Below are 26,242 nucleotides of genomic sequence, written 5' to 3' on the forward strand. Positions count from 1 at the left end.
CTGTTCTCCAGGGATGTGGGAGACCCCTTTGGGGATGGAACCCTGCTGAGCACCGGCAAGTCGGCTGTAGAGAGCCGACACGGTGGTGACACTTCCACCAGACCAGAGCGGCGTCCGGCTACTGGGATGGAAGAAAAATAAAAAGTAGGCAGGTGTGGATTCCCCAGTAGCTTCTGTAGGTTTGCTACTTGCTTGCTAAGAGTAGCCACTTTGCCCAGGTAGTCCTCCGCAACCATGCAGTTGCTACATTTGTTTAACACTTTTTTGGTTACTACATGATTGTGTTATTTCATAATTTTGATGTATTCACTGTTATTCGACAATGTAGAAAATAGTAAAAATAAAGAAAACCCTTGAATGAGTAGGTGTGTCCAAACTTTTGACTGGTACTGTATGTTTTAAAGAACAGTTGTTTTCTTTAGTATTTCCCAGACAAGAATATGTAACAATGGCCCAGTCTCGTTGGTGGCGGTAATGCAACATTTATTGGATGCCAACCGCCGTTAACCTCATCGAAGAAGAAGACCCGGAAGTACTTTCTTTTAATTGTTGCTGACGAGACGCTGTTGCGCACAGAGGTGATCCTTGAATCTCATCGGTATTTCTGATTATTGCATTACCTTTGTGTCTTCAGAAATATATTTTTAAAAAGTTAACGTTTAGCTAAACTGAACAATTATACACTACTCTCCGTGTCGAAATTAGTATTTTATTTGACCGGAATCATACGCCGAGGGCCAGCTCACGCTAGCAAGTTGTTGTTTTCAAATATATAACGTTAACGTTACATTAACTAGCTAAACCTAGTTAGTTCATCTGAAGTACATCATATTACACCATCAATCATGGCAGTTGTCAACGAAGGCGCATTGAAGAAAATGCTCAAGGTAAGCAACGATTTTACCCAACGTTAGCTAAACAATTGTTTTTTATTAACATGGTTAGCCTTTCAGCTAGCTAAGCGCGCTAACTAGCTAATGTTAGCTAGCTCTTCAAATATTTGTCTACGATAACTATCTCGGTTACCAAATAACTAGTGTTAGGCTTAGACAGTAAGACCTGATTTATAACGTATGTTTGATAACGTATGCTTATAGTTAGATAACGTTAACTAGTTAGTGTTTTCTAGACAGATAACTAACAAACCTTAAGTACCTGGCTGAACCAATCAGTGTTAAGACATTGACATTCAGCAATATTAAATCACTATGTCCACTGTTCAGCAATACAAATACAGGGACCTGACTGTTCGTGAGATAACCAACGTCATCTCCCAGTACAAGGACCTGAAGCCTGTTATGGATTCATATGGTAAGAACGTGTACAGAACATGGTTCACCGCAGTGGCCCATATCACAAAACATGATCTATGTGTTATTGTATGCTTGTCTGATTTGTTTTATTGAGTGATATTTTCTGTCCTCAGTTTTCAATGATGGCTCCACTAGAACTCTGGTGAGCCTAACAGGAACAGTGCCAGTCAGCTACAGAGGTAGGCTAAGTTTGGGTGTATGTCACTATCATCTGACAAAAAAGTAATGACAAGGGTTGTGTTCATAGGCACCAAACAGAGAGGGACTACCTGGAATTGTCCAATAAGAAACACACATTTCCATTGTCTGTTGCAAAACATTTTCTGTTGTGTTCTATGATTTTGTCTATTAAAGTATTTGTTATTTGAGCAATTGTCTTCTCAAGTGAACTGTCTGTTTCACAAGGCCTTATATATATATATATATATTATACTCTTGTCCACTAGGAAACATATATAACATCCCAGTGTGTCTATGGCTGCTGGACACCTACCCATACAACCCTCCCATCTGTTTTGTGAAGCCCACCAGTGCCATGATGATCAAGACAGGCAAACACATTGATGCCAACGGCAAGATCTACCTGCCCTATCTGCACGAGTGGAAACATGTCAGTAACAGCTTTGTCTCCAGTGTTTTAGCATTGGCTATATTATACCTCTATTTTTTTGCATGTGAATTTTTTGGGAAGCACACTGTATTACTCTTCATTTATTACTGAACCAATGTCTCTGTACCTAGTTTCTGATGGATTTCACACAGATAATATGGATTAAGGAAACAATGAATGTTGGACTGCTTTAAAGGGGCAATATACAGTTGAAACAATAATAGTCCACCCCACCACTGTTTTGGGCAAAAGCTGAGGGATGGGGCTTGAGTATTCGTTTATTTAACTAGGCAAGTCTGTTAAGAAGAAATTCTTATTTACAATGACGGCCTACTCCGGGCAAACCCTAACCCGGACGACGCTGGGCCAATTGGCACACAATTGTAACCACTCAAATTCATAAACCGACCACTGGATGCAAGGACTGAACATCCATGATATCAAAATTATAGTTTGAGGCTGTACAGTGTTAGTTTACAATTATGTTGTTTACAAACATTGGAGTAAAACTAGCTAGCATATTTTGGTTTGTGATGGGGTATGACAGTTGAAATAAGCTCTTTTTTATTTTTTTATTTTACCTTTTATTTAACTAGGCAAGTCAGTTAAGAACAAATTCTTATTTACAATGATGGCCAAACCCGGACGACGCTGGGCAAATTGTGCGCCGCCCTATGGGACTCCCAAGCACGCCCGGATGTGATACAGCCTGGATTCGAATCAGGGACTGTAGTGATGCCTCTTGCACTGAGATGCCGTGCCTTATACCGCTGCGCCACTTGGGAGCATAACTCATGAGTTATATACGTTATGTTCTTCAAGAATCGAAGGGTATATCATTCATTTAAATGCCTAACATTTTATGTAGCAATCGCAGATTGCCCCTTTAACAGGGCTCCAGACTGTGGCCATTTAGTCACATTTTGCAACCCTTTAACTTGGCTGTGCGAGTTACTTTTAGTTAGGGCTGGGACTTTCCAGTGACCTCCCGTTACGATATCACGATACTTGGGTGCCGATGTGTATTGCGATTCTCACAATTCTATATGTATTGCAATTCTATATTTGGGATTTGATGTTACAAACATACTGCTCTCTGTACGTGTTTTGATCAGTCAGAGAAATAAAAGTGCTGAAAACATGTTGGCTCACTATTTAAAAAGATTGAGCAGGTATAGCCGACTACCGCTAGCTAACGCTACCTACAGTAGCAAATTGATACTTTGAATAAATATCGATACAACGTTGTCCCAAAATAATTTTGCGATATGTAACTATTTCTCCCCCCCCATTACTATTTTAAATTGGTTGCACTGGTGTGAGCTGCACATTCTACCTGGTTACCTCAAAACTTCCCATTTTCTTGGGGCGGATAAAACCAAACCGAATTTGTTAAACAGTAAAAGTGCATTATCCTCATGGTTCCTGTAATAAGTTTCTGACCTGCCGCTGTGTGCCTACATGTTTCGCTGGGGCCGGCTGCTGTAATGAGCGAGCCCCTTGCACTCTCTCGCCCCCCCCCTTGTGTACCCCTCGTGATTGTATAACATTTTGGGTTTGAAGTACGGAGCTCACAAATTTGCGCATCGACCATCATGAGTGCACTAGGCCTCGTTGCAAAGTTTTTTGAAGATGTTACATTTACTCTTAGATTAGTACATGGTCACTAGCATATTTATATTTAAGTCATTTAGCAGACGCTCTTATCCAGAGCGACTTACAAATTGGTGCATTCACCTTATGATATCCAGTGGAACAACCACTTACAATAGTGCATCTAAATCTTTTAGGGGGGGGGGTTAGAAGGATTACTTTATCCTATCCCAGGTATTCCTTAAAGAGGTGGGGTTTCAGGTGTCTCCGGAAGGTGGTGATTGACTCCGCTGTCCTGGCGTTGTGAGGGAGCTTGTTCCACCATTGGGGTGCCAGAGCAGCGAACAGTTTTGACTGGGCTGAGCGGGAACTGTGCTTCCTCAGAGGTAGGGAGGCGAGCAGGCCAGAGGTGGATGAACGCAGTGCCCTTGTTTGGGTGTAGGGCCTGATCAGAGCCTGAAGGTACGGAGGTGCCGTTCCCCTCACAGCTCCGTAGGCAAGCACCATGGACTTGTAGCGGATGCGAGCTTCAACTGGAAGCCAGTGGAGAGTATTTAGAGTTTAGCGATCTAGCTAATGTGTTTTGTGTTTCCACTTCCTTGGGTGCTGAACTAGTACCAATTGAATTTGGCCTATACATAATATTAGTGCAGGTAAAGATTTTACGTGCCCTTTTTGACAGTAACATAACAAAAATAGCCTAATTGTCAACTGAAAGTTCATGACAATCACTGGATTAGGTTTACATATACAAATATTTGATATCTTGCATTCCTGCTTGGACTTTTTAGATGAAGGGTGTCAAACTCATTCAATGGAGGGCCTAGTAATCTGCAGACGCTCGGCCATCCGTGGAATGAGTTTGACACGTGTTATTGTAATGTTTTTCTTGAATATCATGTCCGTAGTCTATTACACTTCTTAATAGGATGTACATTTTGCTGCCGACTAACTGACCCTCATTAACCCGTCAACAACTAACTGACCCTCATTAACCCGTCAACAAACGGCTACATTTTTTCCAGACAGTAAAATTATGTGACCAACAGAAAGTACTCTGAGATCTGTATGTAATGACGAGATGCTTATGTTTCCGCCCTAACAATGCGAGTCATCCCAAGGTGGGAAGGCAGGCCCAAAATAAGCCCATAGAAACACATTGGACTTATTTTGGACAGATTTCGGCGAGAGTGAAACCTCTCACTTTGCCTCTTCCTCTATGATAGTATGCATACAAGGGCTGGACATTTTTCATTAATAGCTTAATGGAAACATGCAACAATAGCAAGCCTATCGTATTACAGTCAAAAGGCTATAGCCTATTATACAACGGGTGGGTCTAATCCTGGATGCTGATTGGTTAAAACCCCATTCCAGCCAGTGTTTATTCCAGAAGTTACCACAGGATAAATCTGTCTTTGAAAAGCCTATTTTCTCTGTTCCCTCTCACTGCGCAATCCACTGTCTCATCAGCCCAGCCAGGCAATTTATAAACTTGATCTCCACTATAAAAAGCATCTAGACATTACCTCACATTTCTTTTAGACTAACATTTAGTTTTCAACAGCGAAAATGTGTATATACCTTGCAGTCTCTCAGCAACATTTGCAACATTGTTTCAATATTGCAATTCGATCTCCAGCTGTCCATAGTAATGAATGTGGTGGGAGTCGGGAATAGGCAGACAGGCAGGAAGCATTTCTCATCCAATTGAAATAATTAATCAGCTTGCATAATTTTTCTGGATGTATATAAAGAAATGTCAATAGAAAACAACAGGAAAATCAAAATGAAATGCAGCAAGTTTGCTGTCTTTCCAGCTTTAGTTTGAAGTGATTGTGTTAGCTGTGTCTTTGGGTAGCTCCTGACGAGAGCACAGTTTCTGTGCCTGGCGAAATCGCGCATCATTAGTTCATTGTTATGGATGCATCCAAATAAATGTCACTTGAAATCTGCTTGAACAAATGCAGCCACTTCGCTGTTATTCTGGCTGCACTGTTTGTCGTGACTATAAGAACTTTGCCAGCCAGTATGGCAATGGAACATTTTAGACTGGGTTGTGTCCATAGATACAGAACTGAAAGACTGAGTCATGTCTTTGGCAACCGAACCGATAGACAGAACTACCAGGCTTGGGTAGCAACCTTAGATTTGTGTCAGGACTATAGTTCATGGAAGGATGAAATGGTATGAATAAATTGTTGTATGAAAGTGATAATGCCCTCCGCATTATCACTTTTTAACACGCAATTGTGTTTAGCATTGTTATTTGTTGCGCAATGACGGGGCTAACAAAAGCAGGTTTCACTCCAGTGGCCTAAAGGCTTTTTGAGAAGATACACTTGTGCTGTCTGACATGTGTTAGGCTATTCTGGTCCTCAAACTAGGCTCTGTATGCTGTGTGTGTGAAATAAAATGCATGAGGACTAACAGAAATACACATGCGGCAATTTAAATTCCCCCAAATCATGCAAATTAACCTATAGATCGATTTAGCATGACAGGTCAAATGTATTTTCGCCTGCTAACCGATGTAACGGTTAACATCCTTCTTACTAAAGCATTGTGAATGACTTTCTAAGATGAGTCAAATGTATTTTATTGTGTGACACAGAAAAATATGTTTTGGGGTGTCACAATCTAGGGCCCTATAAAATCTGTGATGCAGAGAACACGGATGGAATCCAGACATTTTAAAACGGAATTGAACTAAGTAGGGAATCAACTAAATGTATTGAACTTTTTATTAATTTGCTGAAGTTAATCATAAGACATGAACAGAATGCATCAGTTATTTGTATACTTTCTACAGAGGCAACAAGAATTTCCCCTGTCTATGTGCGGTGCGCACGGCTACCACTTTGTGTAGATGAAAAGGCTTTCCCAAAAACCTCAATTAAATGTTGACTACAAAGTAGGATATGCTTACCTGGCAGAATGATATCACAAAAACTCTGCTAGACAGCAGTGCGAAGTGCACACTGGAATTAAACTAAGCCCAAAAATCGACAATTCTAAATAATTTCCCAGACCTCAAAAGTTGTCTCCCAATGTGGTTTAAGTATTGTTGTGGATGTAGAACATCCAATTTACTTTGATTTAAAAAAAAAAAAAAAACGATTTTATAGTGCCCTACAAATCATAGGCTGGTGCCACTAGGGGAATGTTAGCCCTACTTTAACAGCGTGATGAAATGAGCTCATGTTATCTGTATGAGGTGAAGCCTGTCACAGTTGTCCATCTCCATATGGACAATAAAGTTATGTTGTACTTCTGTTGATTTCTCTTCCTCCCAGCCCCAGTCGGACCTGTATGGTCTGATCCAGGTGATGATTGTGGTGTTTGGGGAGGAGCCCCCTGTGTTCTCCCGCCCCACCACACAGGCCCCCTACCAGGCCTTCCAGGCTGCAGGACCCCCCAACCGTAAGTTACCCATTCAGTCTGACATTGTTTGTATTCCAGACCAAGCATTCCTGTTTCAATTTGTCAACTAATCATCAAGCCCTCGACTAGTTGTATCAGGTGTGCTAGTTCAGGCCTACAACATAATTGTGAAATGTCTGGGTGTCTTCAAGGAATGATTTTTGGAACACTGCAGTATGTATATTAGTCAGTTATTTTCACTGTATTGATAGGTCGGTCATTGTAATAATGGGAATTTTGTCTCTTCATAAACAAACTCTGTTTCTCCATATAATACGTGAGACTTTGGATGCCATTTTCATAGTGCAAAAACACTGTTAACGTCATCTTGCATTGTAATTGAAATTCAAACGTTTCTTTAACCTCTCTGGGGTATGTGGGATGCTAGCGTCCCACCCGCAGGACACACTATTCAATTGCCAGTGAAATAGCAGGGCGCCAAATTCAAAACAACAAAAATCTCATAATTCAAATTTCTCAAACATACAACTATTATCCCATTTTAAAGATACTCTTCTTGTTAATCCAACCACATTGTCCGATTTCAAAAGGCTTTATGGCGAAAGCATAACATTAGATTATGTTAGGACAGCGCCGAGACAAGAAAAACCACACAGCCATTTTCCAAGCAAGGAGAGGCGTCACAAAAACCTGAAATACAGCTAAAATTAATCACTAACCTTTGATCTTCATCAGATGGCACTCATAAGACTTCATGTTACACAATACATGTATGTTTTGCTCGATAAAGTTCATATTTATATCCAAAACCCCATTTTACATTGGCGTGTAATGTTCAGAAATGTTTTGCCTCCCAAAACTTCCGGTGAATGAGCACATCAATTTACACAAATACTCATCATAAACGTTGATAAAATATTGAACTGTTATTCAAAGAATTATAGATACACTTCTCCTTAATGCAACCGCTGTGTCAGATTTCAAAAAAGCTTTACAGCAAAAGCACACTTTGCACTAATCTGAGTACGGCGCTCAGTCACAAAACCAAACCCGCCATTTTGTGGAGTAAACAAAACTCAGAAATAGCATTATAAATATTCACTTACCTTTGATCTTCATCGGAATGCACTCCCTGGAATCCCAGTTCCAGAATACATTTTTGTTTTCTTCGATAAAGTCCATCCTTTATGTCCAAATACCTCTATTTTGTTTGCGCGTTCAGTCGAGTAATCCAAATCCACTGTGCTCGCGCAGTGAGTTCAGACAAAGTCAAAAAAGTTATATTACAGTTCGTAGAAACATGTCAAATGATGTATAGAATCAATCTTTAAGATGTTTTTATCATAAAACTTCCATAATATTCCAACCAGATGATTCCTTTGTCTTCAAAAAAGAAAAGGAACACAGCTAACACTCACGTGAGTGCACGCTACTGAGCTCATGTCATTTTCTCAGTCATCTGACTCCATATGCTCTTATTCTCTCCCCATTCACAGTAGAAGCCTGAAACAACGTTCTAAAGACTTTTGACATCTTGTGGAAGCGTTAGGAAGTGCAAAATGACCCCACAGACACTGTATATTAGATAGGCAATCACTTGAAAAACTACAAACCTCAGATTTCTACACTTCCTGGTTGGATTTTTTTCTCCGGTTTTTGCCTGCCATATGAGTTCTGTTATACTCACAGACATCATTCAAACAGTTTTAGAAACTTGAGAGTGTTTTCTACCACATCTACTAATAATATGCACATCTTAGCTTCTGGGACTGAGTAGCAGGCAGTTTACTCTGGGCACCTTTGTCATCCGGATGTCAAAATACTGCCCCCTACCCAAGAGAGGTTAACTGCATTATAAGCAAACGACTAACTGAGCAATACATCATTGGCTCAAACATTGTTAAAGGTTTCAAATTTAATCATGCCTCCAGATTGAGGTTTATGGTAATTTTTGCACTTTGTAATTCTAATGCACTTTGTAATTCTTCTGCACTACTAAAATGTTGCCCTGAATCATTCTTGCAAACACGTGCAGTACCTCCTATTGGACTCCTGATGGTATCCATGCACATTGTGAAAGATGGATAACTGAGATTACATGTTCAATGTGTAATCTGACCCTCACACTGTCAATCCCTCACTCCCATCCACAGCATCCTACATGCCAGGTATGCCAGCGCTCTCCCCGTACGGACCAAACCCCACCCCTGGGTAAGATGTCTGTCTTCAAGGCCACAATTTCCTCTAACACTCTGCCTCTCACAGCCAGTCCCTCTAACTCTCATCAAACCAGTTCTGACATGTTTGTCTTTGGGTTTACATAAGCAACACAGCCACAAAAGCATGTCTGTCTGGTGGAATCATCACACTCAATAAACAAATTAATGAAGCAGTTCCTTCTCCTTACAGTGCCCCATATAGTTCAAAAGATTTACAGCTTTGATTAACAGATGGCTGTTGGTTGATGATGCATGGTTTGTTGTTTTCTCTCCAGTGGCTATCCGGGGTACCAGTACCCTAGTGCAAACTCGTATCCTGCCACAGCTGGTACTACACACTACACTTCCCAGATTCCTGCCTCCACTGTGGGTATGTATCACACGGCATTGCCTTCTGGATATTGTAATCTTAACCTGTCTGGGCTAGGGGGCAGTATTTTCACGGCCGGATAAAAAATGTCCCCGGTTTAATCTGGTTACTACTCCTGCCCAGAAACTAGAATATGCATATAATTAGTAGATTTGGATAGAAAACAGTCTAAAGTTTCTAAAACTGTTTGAATGGTGTCTGTGAGTAACAGAACTCATATGGCAGGCCAAAACCTGAGAATATTCCATGCAGGAAGTGCCCTGTCTGACAATTTGTTGTCCTTCTGTTGCATCTCTATCGAAATTACAGCATCTGTGCTGTTACGTGACACTTTCTAAGGCTTCCATTGGCTCTCTAAAGCTGCCAGAAAGTGGAATGGGGTGTCTGCTGTCTCTGGGCAAAGTACAGCAGCAGAGTTCGTAAGTGGTCAGCCTGGGGACAGTAAGACTGAGATGCGCGTTCACGAGACTTCTCCATTTTGTTCTTTCAGTCTTTGAATGAATACAACGTAGTCCGGTTGGAATATTATCGCTATTTTACGAGAAAAATAGCATAAAAATTGATTTCAAACAGCGTTTGACATGCTTTTAAGTACGGTAATGTAATATTTTGAATTTTTTTTGTCACAAAATGCGCTCGCGCGTTACACTTCGGATAGTGACCTGAACGCACGAACAAAACGGAGGTATTTGGATATAACTATGGATTATTTGGAACCAAAACAACATTTGTTGTTGAAGTAGCAGTCCTGGGAGTGCATTCTGATGAAGAACAGCAAAGGTAATCCAATCTTTCTAATAGTAATTCTGAGTTTAGGTTGCCCCAAACTTCGTGGGTGTCAAATTAGCTAGCCTGTGATGGCCGAGCTATGTACTCAGAATATTGCAAAATGTGCTTTCGCCGAAAAGCTATTTTAAAATCTGACATAGCATTTGCATAAAGGAGTTCTGTATCTATAATTCTTAAAATAATTTATGTATTTTGTGAACGTTTATCATGAGTGATTTAGTAAATTCACCGGAAGTTTTCGGGGGGTATGCTAGTTCTGAACGTCACATGCTAATGTAAAAAGCTGCTTTTTGATATAAATATGAACTTGATTGAACAAAACATGCATGTATTGTATAACATAATGTCCTAGGCGTGTCATCTGATGAAGATCATCAAAGGTTAGTGCTGCATTTAGCTGTGGTTTTGTTTTTTGTGACATTATATGCTAGCTTGAAAAATGGGTGTCTGATTATTTCTGGCTGGGTACTCTGCTGACATAATCTAATGTTTTGCTTTCACTGTAAAGCCTTTTTGAAATCGGACAATGTGGTTAGATTAACGAGAGTCTTATCTTTCAAATGGTGTAAAATAGTCATATGTTTGAGAAATTGAAGTTATAGCATTTTTTTAGGTATTTGTATTTCGCGCCATGTATTAAAAGTGAAAAACACCTTATGGACACAAGTATTCAGACCCTTTGCTATAGCTGGCCGCCTGGCCAATCTGCGCAATCAGGGGATAAGGGCCTTGGCTAGGTGACCAAGAACCCGATGGTCACTCTGACAGAACTCCAGAGTTCCTCTGGAGATGGTAGGTTCTGGAAGGTTCTCCCATCTCTGCAGCACTCCACCAATCAGGCCTTTATTGTAGAGTGGCCAGACGAAAGCCACTCCTCAGTAAAAGGCACACGACAGCCCGCTTGGAGTTTGCCAAAAGACACCTAAAGGACCCTGACCATGAGAAACAAGATTCTCTGGTCTCTTCAAGCCTGAATGCCAAGCGTCACGTCTGGGGGCAACCTGGCACCATCCCTATGGTGAAGCATGGTGGTGGCAGCATCATGCTGTGGGGATGTTTTTCAGCATCAGGGACTGGGAGACTAGTCAGGATCGAGGAAAAGATTAACGGAGCAAAGTACAGAGAGATCCTTGACGAAAACCTGCACCTGAGCGCTCAGGACCTCAGTCTGGGGCGAAGGTTCACCTTCCGACAGTACAATGATCGTAAGCACACAGCCAAGACAATGACAGTGGCTAAGGGACAATTCTCTGAATGTCCTTGAGTGGCCCAGCCAGAGACCAGACTTGAACCCGATCGACCATGTCTGGAGAGACCTGAAAATAGCTGTGCAGCGACGCTCCCCATCCAACTTGACCGAGTTAGAGAGGATCTGCAGAGAAGAATGGAAGAAACTCCCCAAATATAGTTGTGCCAAGCTTATAGCGTCATACCCAAGAAGACTCAAAGCTGTAATCGCCGCTAAAGGTGCTTCAACATAGGTATTCTGACCCTTTACCTCAGTACTATGTAAATGTGATAGTTTTTAATATTTTTGAAATTTGCTAAATGTTCTACACCTCTTTTTGCTTTGTCATTATGGGATGTTGTGTATAGATTGAGGAAAAAACTAAATGTAATCAATTTTAATGTAACAAAATGTGAATAAGTCAAGGGGTGTGAGTACTTTCTGAAGGCACTGTATAAATTACGTCTCTGTAATCTAGCATGTGTAGGATGGTCGTCTGAATTGGGGTTAGTGTCGTAGCTGGGGTGAAAGAGGAGCGATTACAATAGAGGAAACCAAGTGTAGATTTAACCTTAGCCTGCAGCTTGGATATGTGCTGAGAGGACCGTGTACTGTCTAGCCATAGTCCTAAATACTTGTACGAGATGACAACCTTAACCTCTCTGGCGCATGTGGGACGAACTCGTCCCACCTACGTAACAGCCACTGAAATCCAGTGGCGCGATTTTTGAATCGTTTGAAATACTATTACTTCAATTTCTCAAACATATGACTATTTTACAGCTATTTAAAGACAAGAATCTCGTTAATCTAACCACACTGTCCGATTTCAAAAAGGCTTTACAACGAAAGCAAAACATTAGATTATGTCAGCAGAGTGCCCAGCCAGAAATAATCAGACACCCATTTTTCAAGCTAGCATATCATGTCACATAAACCCAAACCACAGCTAAATGCAGCACTAACCTTTTATGATCTTCATCAGATGACACACCTAGGACATTGTGTTATACAATACATGCATGTCTATTCAATCAAGTTCATATTTATATCAAAAAACAGCTTTTTGCATTAGCATGTGACGTTCAGAAAAAGCATAACCCCCGCAAACTTCCGGGGAATTTACTAACAGTTTGCTAAATTACTCACGATAAACGTTCACAAAAAGCATAACAATTATTTTAAGAATTATAGATACATTACTCCTCTATGCACTCGATATGTCCGATTTTAAAATAGCTTTTCGGATGAAGCACATTTTGCAATACTCTAAGTACATAGCCCGGCATCACGGGCTAGCTATTTAGACACCCGGCAAGATTAGCCTTCATCAAAATCATATTTCCTATAAGAAGAATGTTCTTACCTTTCCTGTTCTTCGTCAGAATGCAGTCCCACGACTTCTACTTCAATAACAAATGTAGGTTTGGTCCCAAATAATCCATCGTTATATCCAAACAGCGACGTTTTGTTCGTGAGTTCTAGACACTATCAGAATACTAAATCACGGTCTGGCGCATGGCGCATGGCTTGACAAAAAATGTCTAAATATTCCATTACCGTACTTCGAAGCATGTCAACCGCTGTTTAAAACCAATTTTTATGCCATTTATCTCGTAGAAAAGCGATAATATTCCGACCGGGAATATGCAATGAGCCTAAACAGCCAAATTAAATTTCTCCACAGGGGCGAATTGTGCACGCGCCTCATTCAAAGGTCCTCTGATCCGCCACTTACCAAAGGCGATAATGTGTTTCAGCCTGAGGCTGCCTCGTCAACCTTCAGGTATTTCCCGGGTTCTGAGAGCCTATCGGAGCCCTGGGAATTGTCCCGTTACAGCTAAGATCCTTACTTTTCAATAAACAGATGCAAGACGCACGACTCCTTGTCAGACAGGGTACTTCCTGCATGAAACCTTGTCAGGTTGTTGCCTGCCATAGGAGTTCTGTTATACTCACAGACACCATTCAAACAGTTTTAGAAAATTCAGAGTGTTTTCTATCCAAACCTGAACAATAATATGCATATTCTAGCTTCTGAGTTGGTGTAGGAGGCAGTTAAAAATGGGCACATATTTTTTCCAAAATTCTCAATACTGCCCCCTAGCCCAAGCTCTAAACCCTCAGTGTGCTAATCACACTGGTGGGGGGTGGATTATCTTGGCAAAGGACAAATGCTCACTAACAGGTATGTGACCACATTTTGAGATAAGCTTTTAGCGCTCATTAAATTTTCAGTGGGATCTTTTATTTCAGCTCATGAAACATGGGACCAACACTTTACATGTTGCATTTTATATTTTGCTTCAATGTATTATCCCCACCACTACTCCTATAGCTTTTACTCAACCTACCCTTACAACTTTATAACATGCAGAGGTCTAACTTGAGTTGCTTACATTTTTGTTTTTGATACTCATAATAATTTTTGGAAATATAAGCATGCTAAACTATTTTTTACATGGAGGTCTATGGTGACCAAAATATGCAATTTTTGAAACACTGCTGTTCGTACATCTACTTTTTAAGATACACACTCCAAACCAACTTTAAAATGTGCAGAACACTCCAAATTACAAACTACTGAACCACCACCACACGACTACAGACCTCAACGATTTACCACAACCGCTGACAGCAGTAGTCAGCAGTTGTGTTGTACATTCAGAACTACAGTATATTTTCTTAATTTATAGACTTATCAACGTTGATAAATAGGCTATGGACGTGTGTATTTTGTATGCATTTGAATGATTGTCAATTCACCTTCAAATATTGCATAGCTGTCTCTCCCCTTCATACTTTCCTTGTCAATTCATTCTTATAGCCTACTTTCAGAAAGCCTAAGGTAGGTCTAGGTTTTTTAATACGTTTTAAGGGAGGAATAAATATTAGCTCTTGTGTCCGACACTGAATGACGAGTCATTTTACGGGGTGTGCGTGTGAAAGTAGCATGTCTGGACTCCATCACTATAATAAGAATCAAACCCTCCTGTCATGATTTCGTCTTGTAAAAGGCCGGCTTTCAGTAGCTTAGGCTACATTATTTATTTAATTAGTGCATCCTCTCTGAAGAACATACGCTAATGCCACTGCCATCGAATGACCGCAGTAGAAGGGTTTGACTTTATGTGACTATTTCGGGAAAAGTTGGAGAACACCATTGGTCTTAGTGGTTTTGATCTTCGAAATGGGATCCGTATTGAATTTTTGATTTTGCAGAAAAGCGAACAGACAAAGACAGGCATATCTTTATTTATTTTTTAAATAAGAATGTTGTCATGCGTTATTGTTGTCAATATGTAAATGCAACAGAGCCTCTCCAACCTGGCATTTCTTAATTTGTAGATTGATATGTATAAGTTAATAACCTGAATAATAATGAAATGCCATGATTATAAACAAAGTGTAATGGCTTATTTCAAATAGGTTTTTATTAAGAAGCATATACTGCCTGCCATTCTGTTGACCTTTAATTGACCCTGACCTCTAGCATTTTGGCTGGGGTCTGTTCCCCTCTGACCTCACTGCCTGGTCGCCTCTGAAATGTCACCCCTGTAACCAGACTCGGGTGACGAAAGGTCAAGGTGTGTGGTGGTCCCAACCCCCTCAGGACAGAGACAGCTTTTTTTTAACCTCCGGGTTGACATTTACCCTTATGTGCTAATCTATGACCAGTTTACTCATACACTTCACTATAAATATCAGTGTCTTACGGAAATGTTGTCCTACTACTTTTTTTAGACCAGGGGTAGAGGGGAAAAGAGGAGGGGTGAAAGGGGATAGGCTATATGGACACGCCTGGTGCCCAAATTGATGTGTGTCGCGCAGCTGAGAGTCAAGTGTAGACCAATGGATTTGGTTTAGTCAGTTGTCCTGATGAGCCCTAGCTAGTTAGGTTATTCTGGCTAGCTGGCAACAACGGCAGCATGGTGCTACTTAAACGCCCACACCAACAAAAATCCACATTTTCCAGCTGAAAGACGCTTCCCTGAGCCTACCCGTGATGTTGTACAACGATTTAAGTCAATAAGTCATTGATTAATACAAAGTATGATATGTTTGGGTTTGAACAGGGAAATCCGAAGTTATTAACTTGGTATTTTTCCGCATCTATGCTGTGTGTTTCATGATAAAATGACGTACATTTATATCTGACTATACAAGTCTTGTGAGGGATGGCTTTAGCAGTTTCTAAACCCAGAGCTGCAACATCGTAAGACTTTAAGGAATGCTTGCGAAACAGACCAAGCAGACCATGTTTGAGAAGTGAGAAATTCTAACTTAATTTTCACAATCTTAAGCACAATGTAAATTAGAGCCAATGTCTTAAGTTTTACTATTGTCACTTTCTCAAGGTTAGGGTAAACTGACATGTTTTCATTTTCTTCAAACGCTATCGGAGTGCCTTGACGGCTTGCACATGCGCAATTCAGCGCGAAATGACCATTAGTACTGATGACTGAAAACATGTACATGTGCGGGCTCCTTACATCCTGTTTACAACCTGGTGCAACGGGTTACTGCTCTCCGTAATGCACTTTGTTCGATCTGGAGCTGTTGGATGGGCTGACGATGAAACAGTGAGTGAGAAAAAAGCTAATATTATTTGGATGAGCTACTGCCGTTCACTTGGCGATAGTAAGCAACCTGACAAGGCACGTTAGCCGAACAACTTATCAGGGGCTAGCTTCATGGCTTATGTCACCTAGCGAACATTAGCTGGATATCAATTTTTTTCCCGCCTTTATTTAACCTCTTGAGACTCTCATCCTGTTAGCGGGATCATTTTCCAGCGAAAAACTCCTAGCGACATTAGCATAACGAAATTCAATATATATTTTTTTCAAATATAGGACTGTCTCATATCGTTTTATAGATACACCTCTCTTGAATCGACCCTCGTTGTCCGATTTCAAAAAGGTTTTACAGGAAAAGCACAATATTAGATTATGTTAGAGGAGTACATGGTAAAAGTAGCATCATATGAATTTTCCGACCAAGCACATGCATCACATATAACCAAAAAACAGCTAAATGCAGCACTAACCTTTTACAAACTTCATCAGATGACACACCTAGGACATCATGTTACACACAGCATGCAATCTTTTGTTCAATAAAGGTCATATTTCTATATAAAAACAGCTTTTTACATCGGCACCTGACGTTGACTAACTATTTTCCCATAAAATGCGTCCCGGGAAACAGTGCTACAATTTTATAAATTACTATTCGAAAAGATTTTTTTTTTAAATTGTCAATCTAAGATTTATAGATGAATATCTCTTGAAAACACCCGTCATAATTTAAAATCTGTTAACTTTACAGGGTAATCACACTTCGAGATAAAAGGGGATGCGATACTCAGAAAATGAGCTAGAAAGCCTAGCTCGTCGCCATCTTGGAACAATCGCACATCACATCTGATCTTGTATAATATTGACAATAATCCCTCACCTTTAGTTGTCTTCATCAGAAAGCACTTCCAGGAATCCCAGGTCCACGACAAATGTATTTTCGGTCGAAAAAGTCCCTCCTTTATGTTCCATTAGCTTGCTGTTGTTAGCGCGTCAGAAGGCTGTATCCAAATGTTGATACGGGCGCGGGACTTGGCTAACGAAAAATGACTTTTTTCCCTCCTGTAGGTTCGTTCAAACATGTCAAACGTTGTATAACATTAATCTTCAGGGCCTGTTTCAACAAGAGAGCCAATCAGATTCGAGTGGGACGATTTCATTGTGTTTCAAAACGTTTCCAAAGGTGGGGGCAGACACGGCCGCCGACGTCACAATGCTGATGGCCCTCCTACTGTGACCAATTGCCACATCGTCTCCTGCACTGAGTTTCGACAGCAGAAGCCTCAAAACACTTTGTAAAGACTGGGGACATCTAGTGGAAGCACTGGAAAGTGCTCAATTATCATTTTTTCACGTTGTGAATTACAGGGAAGGCTGTGAAGTCGAGTCCACAATTCAGAATCCCACTTCCTGGTTCAATCGGTCTCGGGGTTTTGACTGCCATACGAGTTCTGTTATACTCACAGACACCATTCAAACAGTTTTAGAAACTTTAGGGTGTTTTCTATCCATATAAAATAAGTATATGCATGTCCTGTCTTCTGAGTTTGATTAGTAGGCCGTTGAAAATGGGAACAAATTTTTTCCAAAATGCGCTGTGGCGCCCCCAGTGGTAGGATATACGCAAGAGGTTAACCAGGTAGGCCAGTTGAACAAGTTCTCATTTACAACTGCGACCTGGCCAAGATAAAGCATGCAGTGCGACAAAAACAACAACAGAGTTACACATAAACAAACGTACAGTCAATAACACAATAGAAACATCTATATACAGTGTGTGCAAATGTAGTAAGATTAGGGCGGTAAGGCCATAGTGTTGAAATAATTACAATTTAGCATCAACACTGGAGTGATAGATGTGCAGATGATGGGCAAGTAGAGATACTGGGGTGCAAAAGAGCAAAAAATAAATAACACTATGGGGATGAGGTTGTGCTATTTACAGATGGGCTGTGTACAGGTACAGTGATCGGTAAGCTGCTTTGACAGCTGATGCTTAAGGTTAGTGAGGGCGATATGTCTCCAGCTTCAGAGATTTTTGCTATTCGTTCCAGTCATTGGCAGCAGAGAACTGGAAGGAAAGGTGGCCAAAGCAGGTGTTGGCTTTGGGGATGACCAGTGAAATATACCTGCTGGAGCGCGTGCTACGGTTGGGTGTAGCTATGGTGACCAGTGAGCTGAGATAAGGCGGGGCTTTACCTAGCAAAGACTTATAGATGACCTGGAGCCAGTGGGTTTGCCGACAAATATGTAGCGAGGACCAGCCATCGAGAGCATACAGGTCGCAGTGGTGGGTAGTATATGGGGCTTTGGTGACAATGGATGGCACTGATAGACTACATCCAATTTGCTGAGTGGAGTGTTGGAGGCTATTTTGTAAATGACATCGCCAAAGTCAAGGATCGGCAGGATAGTCAGTTTTACGAGGGTATGTTTGGCAGCATGAGTGAAGGAGGCTTTGCTGCGAAATAGGAAGCCAATTCTAGATTTAATTTTGGATTGGAGATGCTTAATGTGAGTCTGGAAGGAGAGTTTACAGTCTAACCAGACACCTAGGTATTTGTAGTTATCCACATATTCTAAGTCAGAACCGTCCAGAGTAGTGATGCTAGTCGGGCAGGCGGGTGCGGGCAGCAGTCAGTAGAGGAGCATGCATTTTAGTTTTACTAGCATTTCAAGAGCAGTTGGAGGCCACGGAATGAGTGTTGTATGGCATTGAAGCTCATTTGGAGGTTTGTTAACAGTGTCCAAAGAAGGGCCCGATGTATACAGAATGGTGTCGTCTGCGTAGAGGTGGATCAGAGAATCACCAGCAGCAAGAGCGACATTATTGATATATACAGAGAGAAGAGTCGGCCGAGAATTGAACCCTGTGGCACCCCCATAGACACTGCCAGAGGTCCGAACAACAGGCCCTCCGATTTGACACACAGAACTCTATATGAGAAGTAGTTGGTGAACCAGGCGATGCAGTCATTTGAGAAACCAAGGCTGTTGAGTCTGCCCATAAGAATGTGGTGATTGACAGAGTCGAAAGCCTTGGCCAGATCAATGAAGACGGCTGCACAGTACTGTCTTTTATCAATGGCAGTTATGATATCATTTAGGACCTTGAGTGTGGCTGAGGTGCACCACCCATGACAAGCTCGGGAGCCAGATTGCATAGTGGAGAAGGTACGGTGGTCCTCGAAGTGGTCGGTGATCTGGTTGTTCACTTGGCTTTCGAAGACTTGAGAAAGGCAGGGCAGGATTGATATTGGTCTAACAGTTTGGGTCTAGATTGTCTCCCCCTTTGAAGAGGGGGATGACCGCGGCAGCTTTCCGATCTTTTGGGATCTCAGGCGATACGAGAGGTTTGACAGGCTAGTAATAGGGGTTGCAACAATGGCGGCGGATAATTTTAGAAAGAGAGGGTCCAGATTGTCTAGCCCAGCTGATTTATGGGATCCAGATTTTGCAGCTCTTTCAGAACATCAGCTCTCTGGATTTGGGTGAAGGAGAAGGGGGGGGGGGGGGGGGGGGCTTGGTCAACTTGCTGTGGGGCGTGCAGAGCTGTTGGTAGGGGTAGCCAGGTGGAAAGCGTGGCCAGCCGTAGAAAAATGCTCATTGAAATTCTCGATTATTGTAGATTTATCAGTGGTGAGTGTTTCCTAGCCTCAGTGCAGTGGGCAACTGGGAGGAGGTGCTCTTATTCTCCATGAACTTTACGGTGTCCCAAAACTTTTTGGATTTAGTGCTACAGGATGGAAATTTCTGTTTGAAAATGCTATCCTTAGCTTTCCTAACTGACTGTGTATTACCAGTGCAACAGTGTTGAATCAAGGTGCTTCGCACTGTTGCTTCCCACCGGGCAGCTGTGTTGCATGTCGCTGGCAGTAGCTAAGGTGGCCAATTTGTTCCATCCCACTTCATGTTATTTTGAGTAGGATAGCAGCCCACACACTAAATATCTTGTAATGTTTGTAGTAAACATGTCAATATCACCGTGATATAGTCTACTGCTCAATGGGAAGTGTTTGCGCTGCATGTTGTGTTGCCGGCTTGGTGTCCATCGCTCCCACTTGCAGAGCACTAACAATTACTCTGATAAAAACTGAACTTTGGCAGACAAGTTTAAAATTCTCACTGAAGTTTCTAGCCACAAGCATAATCTAGCTAGCTGGGGAGGGCTCATTAGGATGACTGACTGAACTGACCAGTTTTGCCAAGTATAGCAAAAATGTACAGCCCAATGACCACTCAACCTGGTCACAAGGCCTGAAAACTAGCCCCCTCCCCCCCATCTAGCCCCCCCAAAATGGGGAAACAAATGGAAAAAAATTATATACACACACATTTCCTAGACACACGAAATGCTTCTTTTTTAGTTGAATGTTTCGCAACAAGAGGAGTTGTCACGAGGGGAAAAGATGTAGCTAGCTAGTGCTATTAGTTCATTGATATCACATCACTGCCTCACTGCTTGATAGTTAGCAGCAGCAGCAGCAGGTCACAGTGAAATTAATGTACCTTTTTTTTAAGAAAAATGCCATGGCGGCCGTGGTGAAATTTAGAAGTAGACCAAATGTCTGGAACCGTCATTTTCACCCGCAAGAGTTTTCAAACTAGCCCAATTTTGTGGGAAACCGCCAACATGGCAACCCTGGAACTGACTGAACTGAATCCGTTCACCCCCACTCAACTCTCGCTGCGCAACATACTTCATCAATTTTGAGGTTCACTATGAGATTAATCATAACATTCACATTGCTGACTCCAGCCTGCTAGTTCTGATATTGTACAGAGCAATGGTATCTAGGCATCTCTCTTTTCAGCAGATTTCTACTACTTCCTCAAATGCTAGACTAAAGGTCGGAACACGGCAAACAGTTTGTTTACACGAAAGAAAATACCATGGAAAATTTCACAATTACACTCAGTTTTCATATTATGCTATATAGTGAGTATAAGACTGCTAGGTGGAATACTTTGACACTGTGGTTTGTTTTATGTGGAAAATAACCTCCATACACTTTAATGGCTGACCATTACCTGTATCAAATCAAGCTTTATTTATACAGCACATTTCAGACATGGAATGCAACGCAATGCGCTTTACAGAAAATAAAAAATGAAAATAAAAGCTGAAATATTTACTACACAACAACCTTAAGATACAAAAAACAAGAATGACAACTGAATGACTTAAAAGCACCCTAAGGAAAAGCGAAGCTAAAAAGATGTTTCAAGATCTCTTTTAAATATGTCCACAGTTTCGGCCCCCCTCAGGTTCTCTGGCAGGCTATTCCAGAGGCTGGGGGCATAATAACTAAAGCAGTGGTTCTTAACCTGGGTTCGATCGAACCCCAGGGGTTCGGTGAGTCAGTCTCAGGGGTTCGGCGGAGGTCAAGACACACACCCGACTCATATGATTCGTGATGACACGCCCCGCTTGGCCATCATTGGCTGCAGGTGATCACGCAACATCGCTTGGCCTATCTGTTCTGCAGGGAATTTGGCGCGCTCAGTAGTCGAATTGTGACTGTCGTGATGGTACGTCGTGTGATTTCTTTCTTAATATTTTAATCCCTTCATACTAACTATGTCGAGCAAAAAACTAACAAAACTAAGAGAACACTTCCTTAAACTGCATGGAGATGGACAATACAAGAACACAACGCTCGCTGAATTCAAGGTGAAGAGAGCCATTTTTCCAATTAAGAAGGGTTCGGTGAATGCACATATGAAACTGGTGGGGGTCAGTACCTCCAACAAGGTTAAGAACCACTGAACTAAAGGCTGCCTCTCCATGCCTCTTGGTCCTAGGCTTTAGTAGTCCGGGTGATCGTGAGCGGTGGCTCTTTTCTGATTCATCATGTTAAGTCTTCGTCAGCCATCGGAGATGGCTTTCACCTTAAAATCAGAGAGTGTGGGCCCTTTTCCCAGGCAAAAACGAAAGTGAAACTTTAGAAAAAGCTTTCGTCTGTAGCTTGGGCACTGTCTTTCAGCTTTTTTAGGGTAGTAGCAACACAATAACATGAACTCATTAGCATTGAAACATGTTTTTTATAACTTTCTGTCACTTTAACTCCATCTAAAATGATGCTAGTGTCATTCCATATACATTTCAGAATTGAACATCCTGAAGATAATGCATCCCAACTTCCTCCGCCATGGTTTATGTCTGAAATCCTAATGGTCATATATGATCACAAACAAGGACACTGTGATGCAAGGATTGTAAATGTTGTGTAAAATCAAATGTCTTTTTGCTTAAATTATCAAATATAGTGTGTGGAACAGATTTTAGTGTAGAGTCTTGCTAGTTTACTCTTCTTCTCTCCTCCCTGTCCATCCCTCTCCTCCTTTTATTTGCATTTGAACTTGCTATGTAAATAAGTTTAATTGTGCCAATACAGGCTGTTAAAATAAAAAAATCATTCTCCTCCAGGCCCCAGTAGGGATGGTACCATTGGCGAGGACACTATCCGTGCGTCGCTGATCTCGGCGGTGAGCGACAAGCTTCGTTGGAGGATGAAGGAGGAGATGGACCGTGCGCAGGCCGAGTTGGACGCATTAAAGAGGACCGAGGAGGACCTGAAGAAAGGACACCAGAAACTGGAGGAGATGGTCTCACGGCTAGACCAGGAAGTGGTGAGGGGGGATATTGGGATATATTGCTCTTCTATTCTGTCTCTTTCCTCTTTGACTCTAGGTCCTTTTCTATTCCTCTCTCTCATTCTCTTTCGCTCTTTTTCATTCCCACTTAGCTCATTCTCTCTTTCTAACTAATATTCCGCCCATAGAAATGGAATCATTCTAATAAGTCATTCTAATTTCATTATTCTGCCTCTCCCCTCTCTTCACCCCAGTTCTATCAAGTATTACCTGTCTTCAGAGCTTAATTAATTATTTGGTGGAATGGAACATGGGGGAGGGGATGTACTGTTGATGTTTATTGCTCTTATGTGTTTTTTTGAAGGCGGAGGTGGACAGGAACATTGACCTACTGAAGCGTAAGGATGAGGAGCTGAGCGAGGCGCTGGAGAAGATGGAGAACCAGTCGGAGAACAACGACATCGATGATGTAATCGTGCCCACGGCGCCGCTCTACAAGCAGATCCTCAACCTGTATGCTGAGGAGAATGCCATTGAGGACACCATCTTCTACCTGGGAGAGGCGCTGCGGCGTGGGGTCATAGACCTAGAGGTGTTCCTCAAGGTGAGGGTTGGGAAACACGCATGCAGACATGCACGAACACACGCATACAAACACACACAGGTGAACCATATACACACTCACTCACATAAACTACACGCTCACCTTTTCATAAAGATCATGGGGAGCCACTAGACATTGTGCCCTCCTATGTCTTCTCTAACGCGCTGTCTCCCTATCTTTCTCTCCTGTTACAGCATGTGCGTCTGCTCTCCCGAAAGCAGTTCCAGCTGCGAGCCCTCATGCAGAAAGCCCGCAAGACCGCCGGCCTTAGTGACCTCTACTGACCCCGCGGACACCCACACCCATACATACTCCCTTTCTCCCAGTCTCTCCCTCTGTACAGCTCCTCCTCTTTATATCTGTCTTTTTGTCTCTCTCGGTCTGTCCTCCTCTTCTCTCTAAAAGACGTGCCCTAAAATTGTATGAAAAGAGCTAACATATTTGTTTTGAACATCTCCTAAACATGCATCTAGTTGGATAACCAGTGTGGTGAATATGCAGTTTGATATGGAGCAAATGTCTGCCAACATTAATTCTTGCATTTAATTTAAATTTTTTGTGTTAATATTGGCAGCCATATGCTTCCATAGTCACAATGTTGGAGTGGTATCAAACGTCAGGTGTGAGAGTATGTGCTCTGACGTTGTGTGACAGTTGCTGGTGTGAGTTTGTGCTACTTGTCCCGCTGTAAAGGAAAGCTTACACTCTGATATAAATATACGTCTCAACTAGGGATGTGCATCTCTCCTTTCATGAAAGATTCTAGATACATGGGCTCTGATACGATACAGGAATGATGCCTTTTTGTTTTAAAAGATTCAGTTTGATTAGGTGAGCGAATTAATGCGATTTGGTTAGATACGATACGCTTCGATGCACTAAAATGTTTTGCGTGAACACATTTAATTTTCCATTTTAAAGATATATCTGCTGCTGTTGGGATGACTTCTCTAAGTTGAGTGGCTGTGTGTGTGTGGGGGGGGGGCACCTGAGCTGACAATAGGGAAGACTGAGCATCAACTACCCCACTATCAGATTAGGGGTGGAAGGCAATTTCTGCTTTTTGTCCCCCCCACTTTATCAGAAATCACCATCACCCACTGATTAACTCATCATTTTTTAAGAAAATGTTTGAGCTAGTACTATGTCAATATGTGTCTTTTAGAAATTAACATGGCATTTAGCCAATTAATATAATGCAGTTTTGGATTTTACCCTGTCTCAAAAGCAAATGGTTTGGACCGTTGATTGCAAAAATGATTGCTGTCCATTATGAAGTTACCTTGTTCATCTAAAAATGACCAAATACACTGACTGTTGAAAGCAAAATTACCTGAACAATCGAAATACAATCTGAATGAAAACCCCAATCAGCAGTTGGATGTGAGTTGTCCACTCCGGTAGGCTACACAACTCCGGTAAAGCACAATGTTCTTGTAACAATGACCCAGCAAATTACATTGGTTGTCACTCAACTAATAAAGCCTATGATTTGACATTGTAAAAGCCGTTGTGCAAGCATCTGAGTGCTGAAGGTGCGTGCAGATATATCCTATTAGAACAGGGATAGGCCTGCCTTTTGTTGGCGTGATCAGTTGTCTCTCACACTATGCCACAGTTATAAGACAGCACATACGCAGTTACATGCATAAAAGTTTGATAGGCTACTGAACTGAAGGAGAGGCAGCATCAATTGTCACAACAGATAAGAGGTATTTTTGGTATAAAACAATATGGAGTAAAAAAATATTAGTGAACTTGCGATTTGAATCGGTTTTCTGACCAATGTATGACGCATCCTTAATTTGGATTGCTTTGGGATCCCGCAGACCGATGCACAAGTATCTTAAACATTTGAACCAAGGACCGATGCGCGTCAGTGAATCGTTACATCCCTAGACTCAAACTTTTAGGAAATGACAAGGGTTCATCTAGTCGGAGGATACTTTCTCAAAGCAGGGTCGTGTTCATGTTGGCACAAAACAGTTTGGAAAACTTTAGAGGTACAACTTGAATTATATTTTTTTGTATTAAAAAAATGAATAATGGCAGCCATTTGTTCCATATCCAACTGCATCAATGCTGAATGAAGTGAGCAGGTGACCCTGGCTTGTGCTCCTAGTCCCCCTACTCTTTATCTCGACTATTCTGTCAATATTGCTCCCATTGGCATCTGGAACAATTGAGAAACGGCTTTCCGCGTTAGCTGTTCAGGATGATCCTTCAGTCTTCCTTGAGCTGTGTCAAAGTTTCACAACGGAGAAGGAAAATGATAGTCGGTTCTTCTGTTTGGTGCCTAATGAGCAGAACCATGATGGTCACTCGATCATGTCCATTGTTTCTCAAGATTCCCCTAAGCCCCTGTACAGTGTCGGTATGTTCATGTTTGAATGTGTCACTCTACTACGTGTTTCTATTCAAAGGCGTCAAAAGGAAAATGTTAATGTTTTTCTCTTGCTTCGCTTAGTTGTTTGTTTTCTGTTTTTATTTCAAGTTTTCAGCTGTTCTAAGAGATCAATGTCTTTACCCTTTCGATTAATATAGAGGTTGTGAATTAGCAACAAGTGATTATTATTAATTTTTTTTTTACTAATCAGAAATGTACTTATCAAGTATGTAGACAGGTCTCTTTTTAAATGAGCTTTTACTAAATGCACTTTGAATTGTATGATATGCTGTAGTTTGTTTCAGATTACTTTCATTTTCAACAATAGACCATCTGTTCTTTTATCTGTAGAATTTTATGTAAATCAGCACAATAAAAATAGTCTGGTTTACCAAAAATTACTCCTGTGGGGGTTCACTTTGGTGATGGTGTAGATCTAAAACATGTGTACCCTTTTCACACTGTCGTGCTGAGCTCCCCACCCCCCCCACAATTTTTGGTCTTTATTTGCCTGATAAGGCTGACCATTGATAAGTCAAACATTGGTCTAACTTTTATAACAAGGTTCC

At 41.5% G+C, this 26,242-nt stretch overlaps 1 protein-coding gene across 1 annotated transcript; it reads left to right on the plus strand.

Annotated features, from left to right (window-relative positions):
* The first annotated feature begins 530 nt into the window (after positions 1–530).
* On the plus strand, positions 531–26,072 carry tsg101a (tumor susceptibility 101a). The gene is made up of 10 exons (XM_029758475.1): positions 531–887; positions 1,224–1,311; positions 1,427–1,492; positions 1,760–1,923; positions 6,813–6,939; positions 9,054–9,111; positions 9,395–9,489; positions 22,517–22,719; positions 23,048–23,287; positions 23,482–26,072. Exons 1-10 carry the CDS (start codon positions 846–848, stop codon positions 23,569–23,571), a joined length of 1,173 nt encoding a protein of 390 aa, XP_029614335.1. The 5' UTR covers positions 531–845; the 3' UTR covers positions 23,572–26,072.
* The last annotated feature ends 170 nt before the right edge of the window (positions 26,073–26,242 follow it).

This window comes from Salmo trutta, chromosome 7 (genome assembly GCF_901001165.1).
Source record: "Salmo trutta chromosome 7, fSalTru1.1, whole genome shotgun sequence".
NCBI classification, from domain to species: domain Eukaryota; kingdom Metazoa; phylum Chordata; class Actinopteri; order Salmoniformes; family Salmonidae; genus Salmo; species Salmo trutta.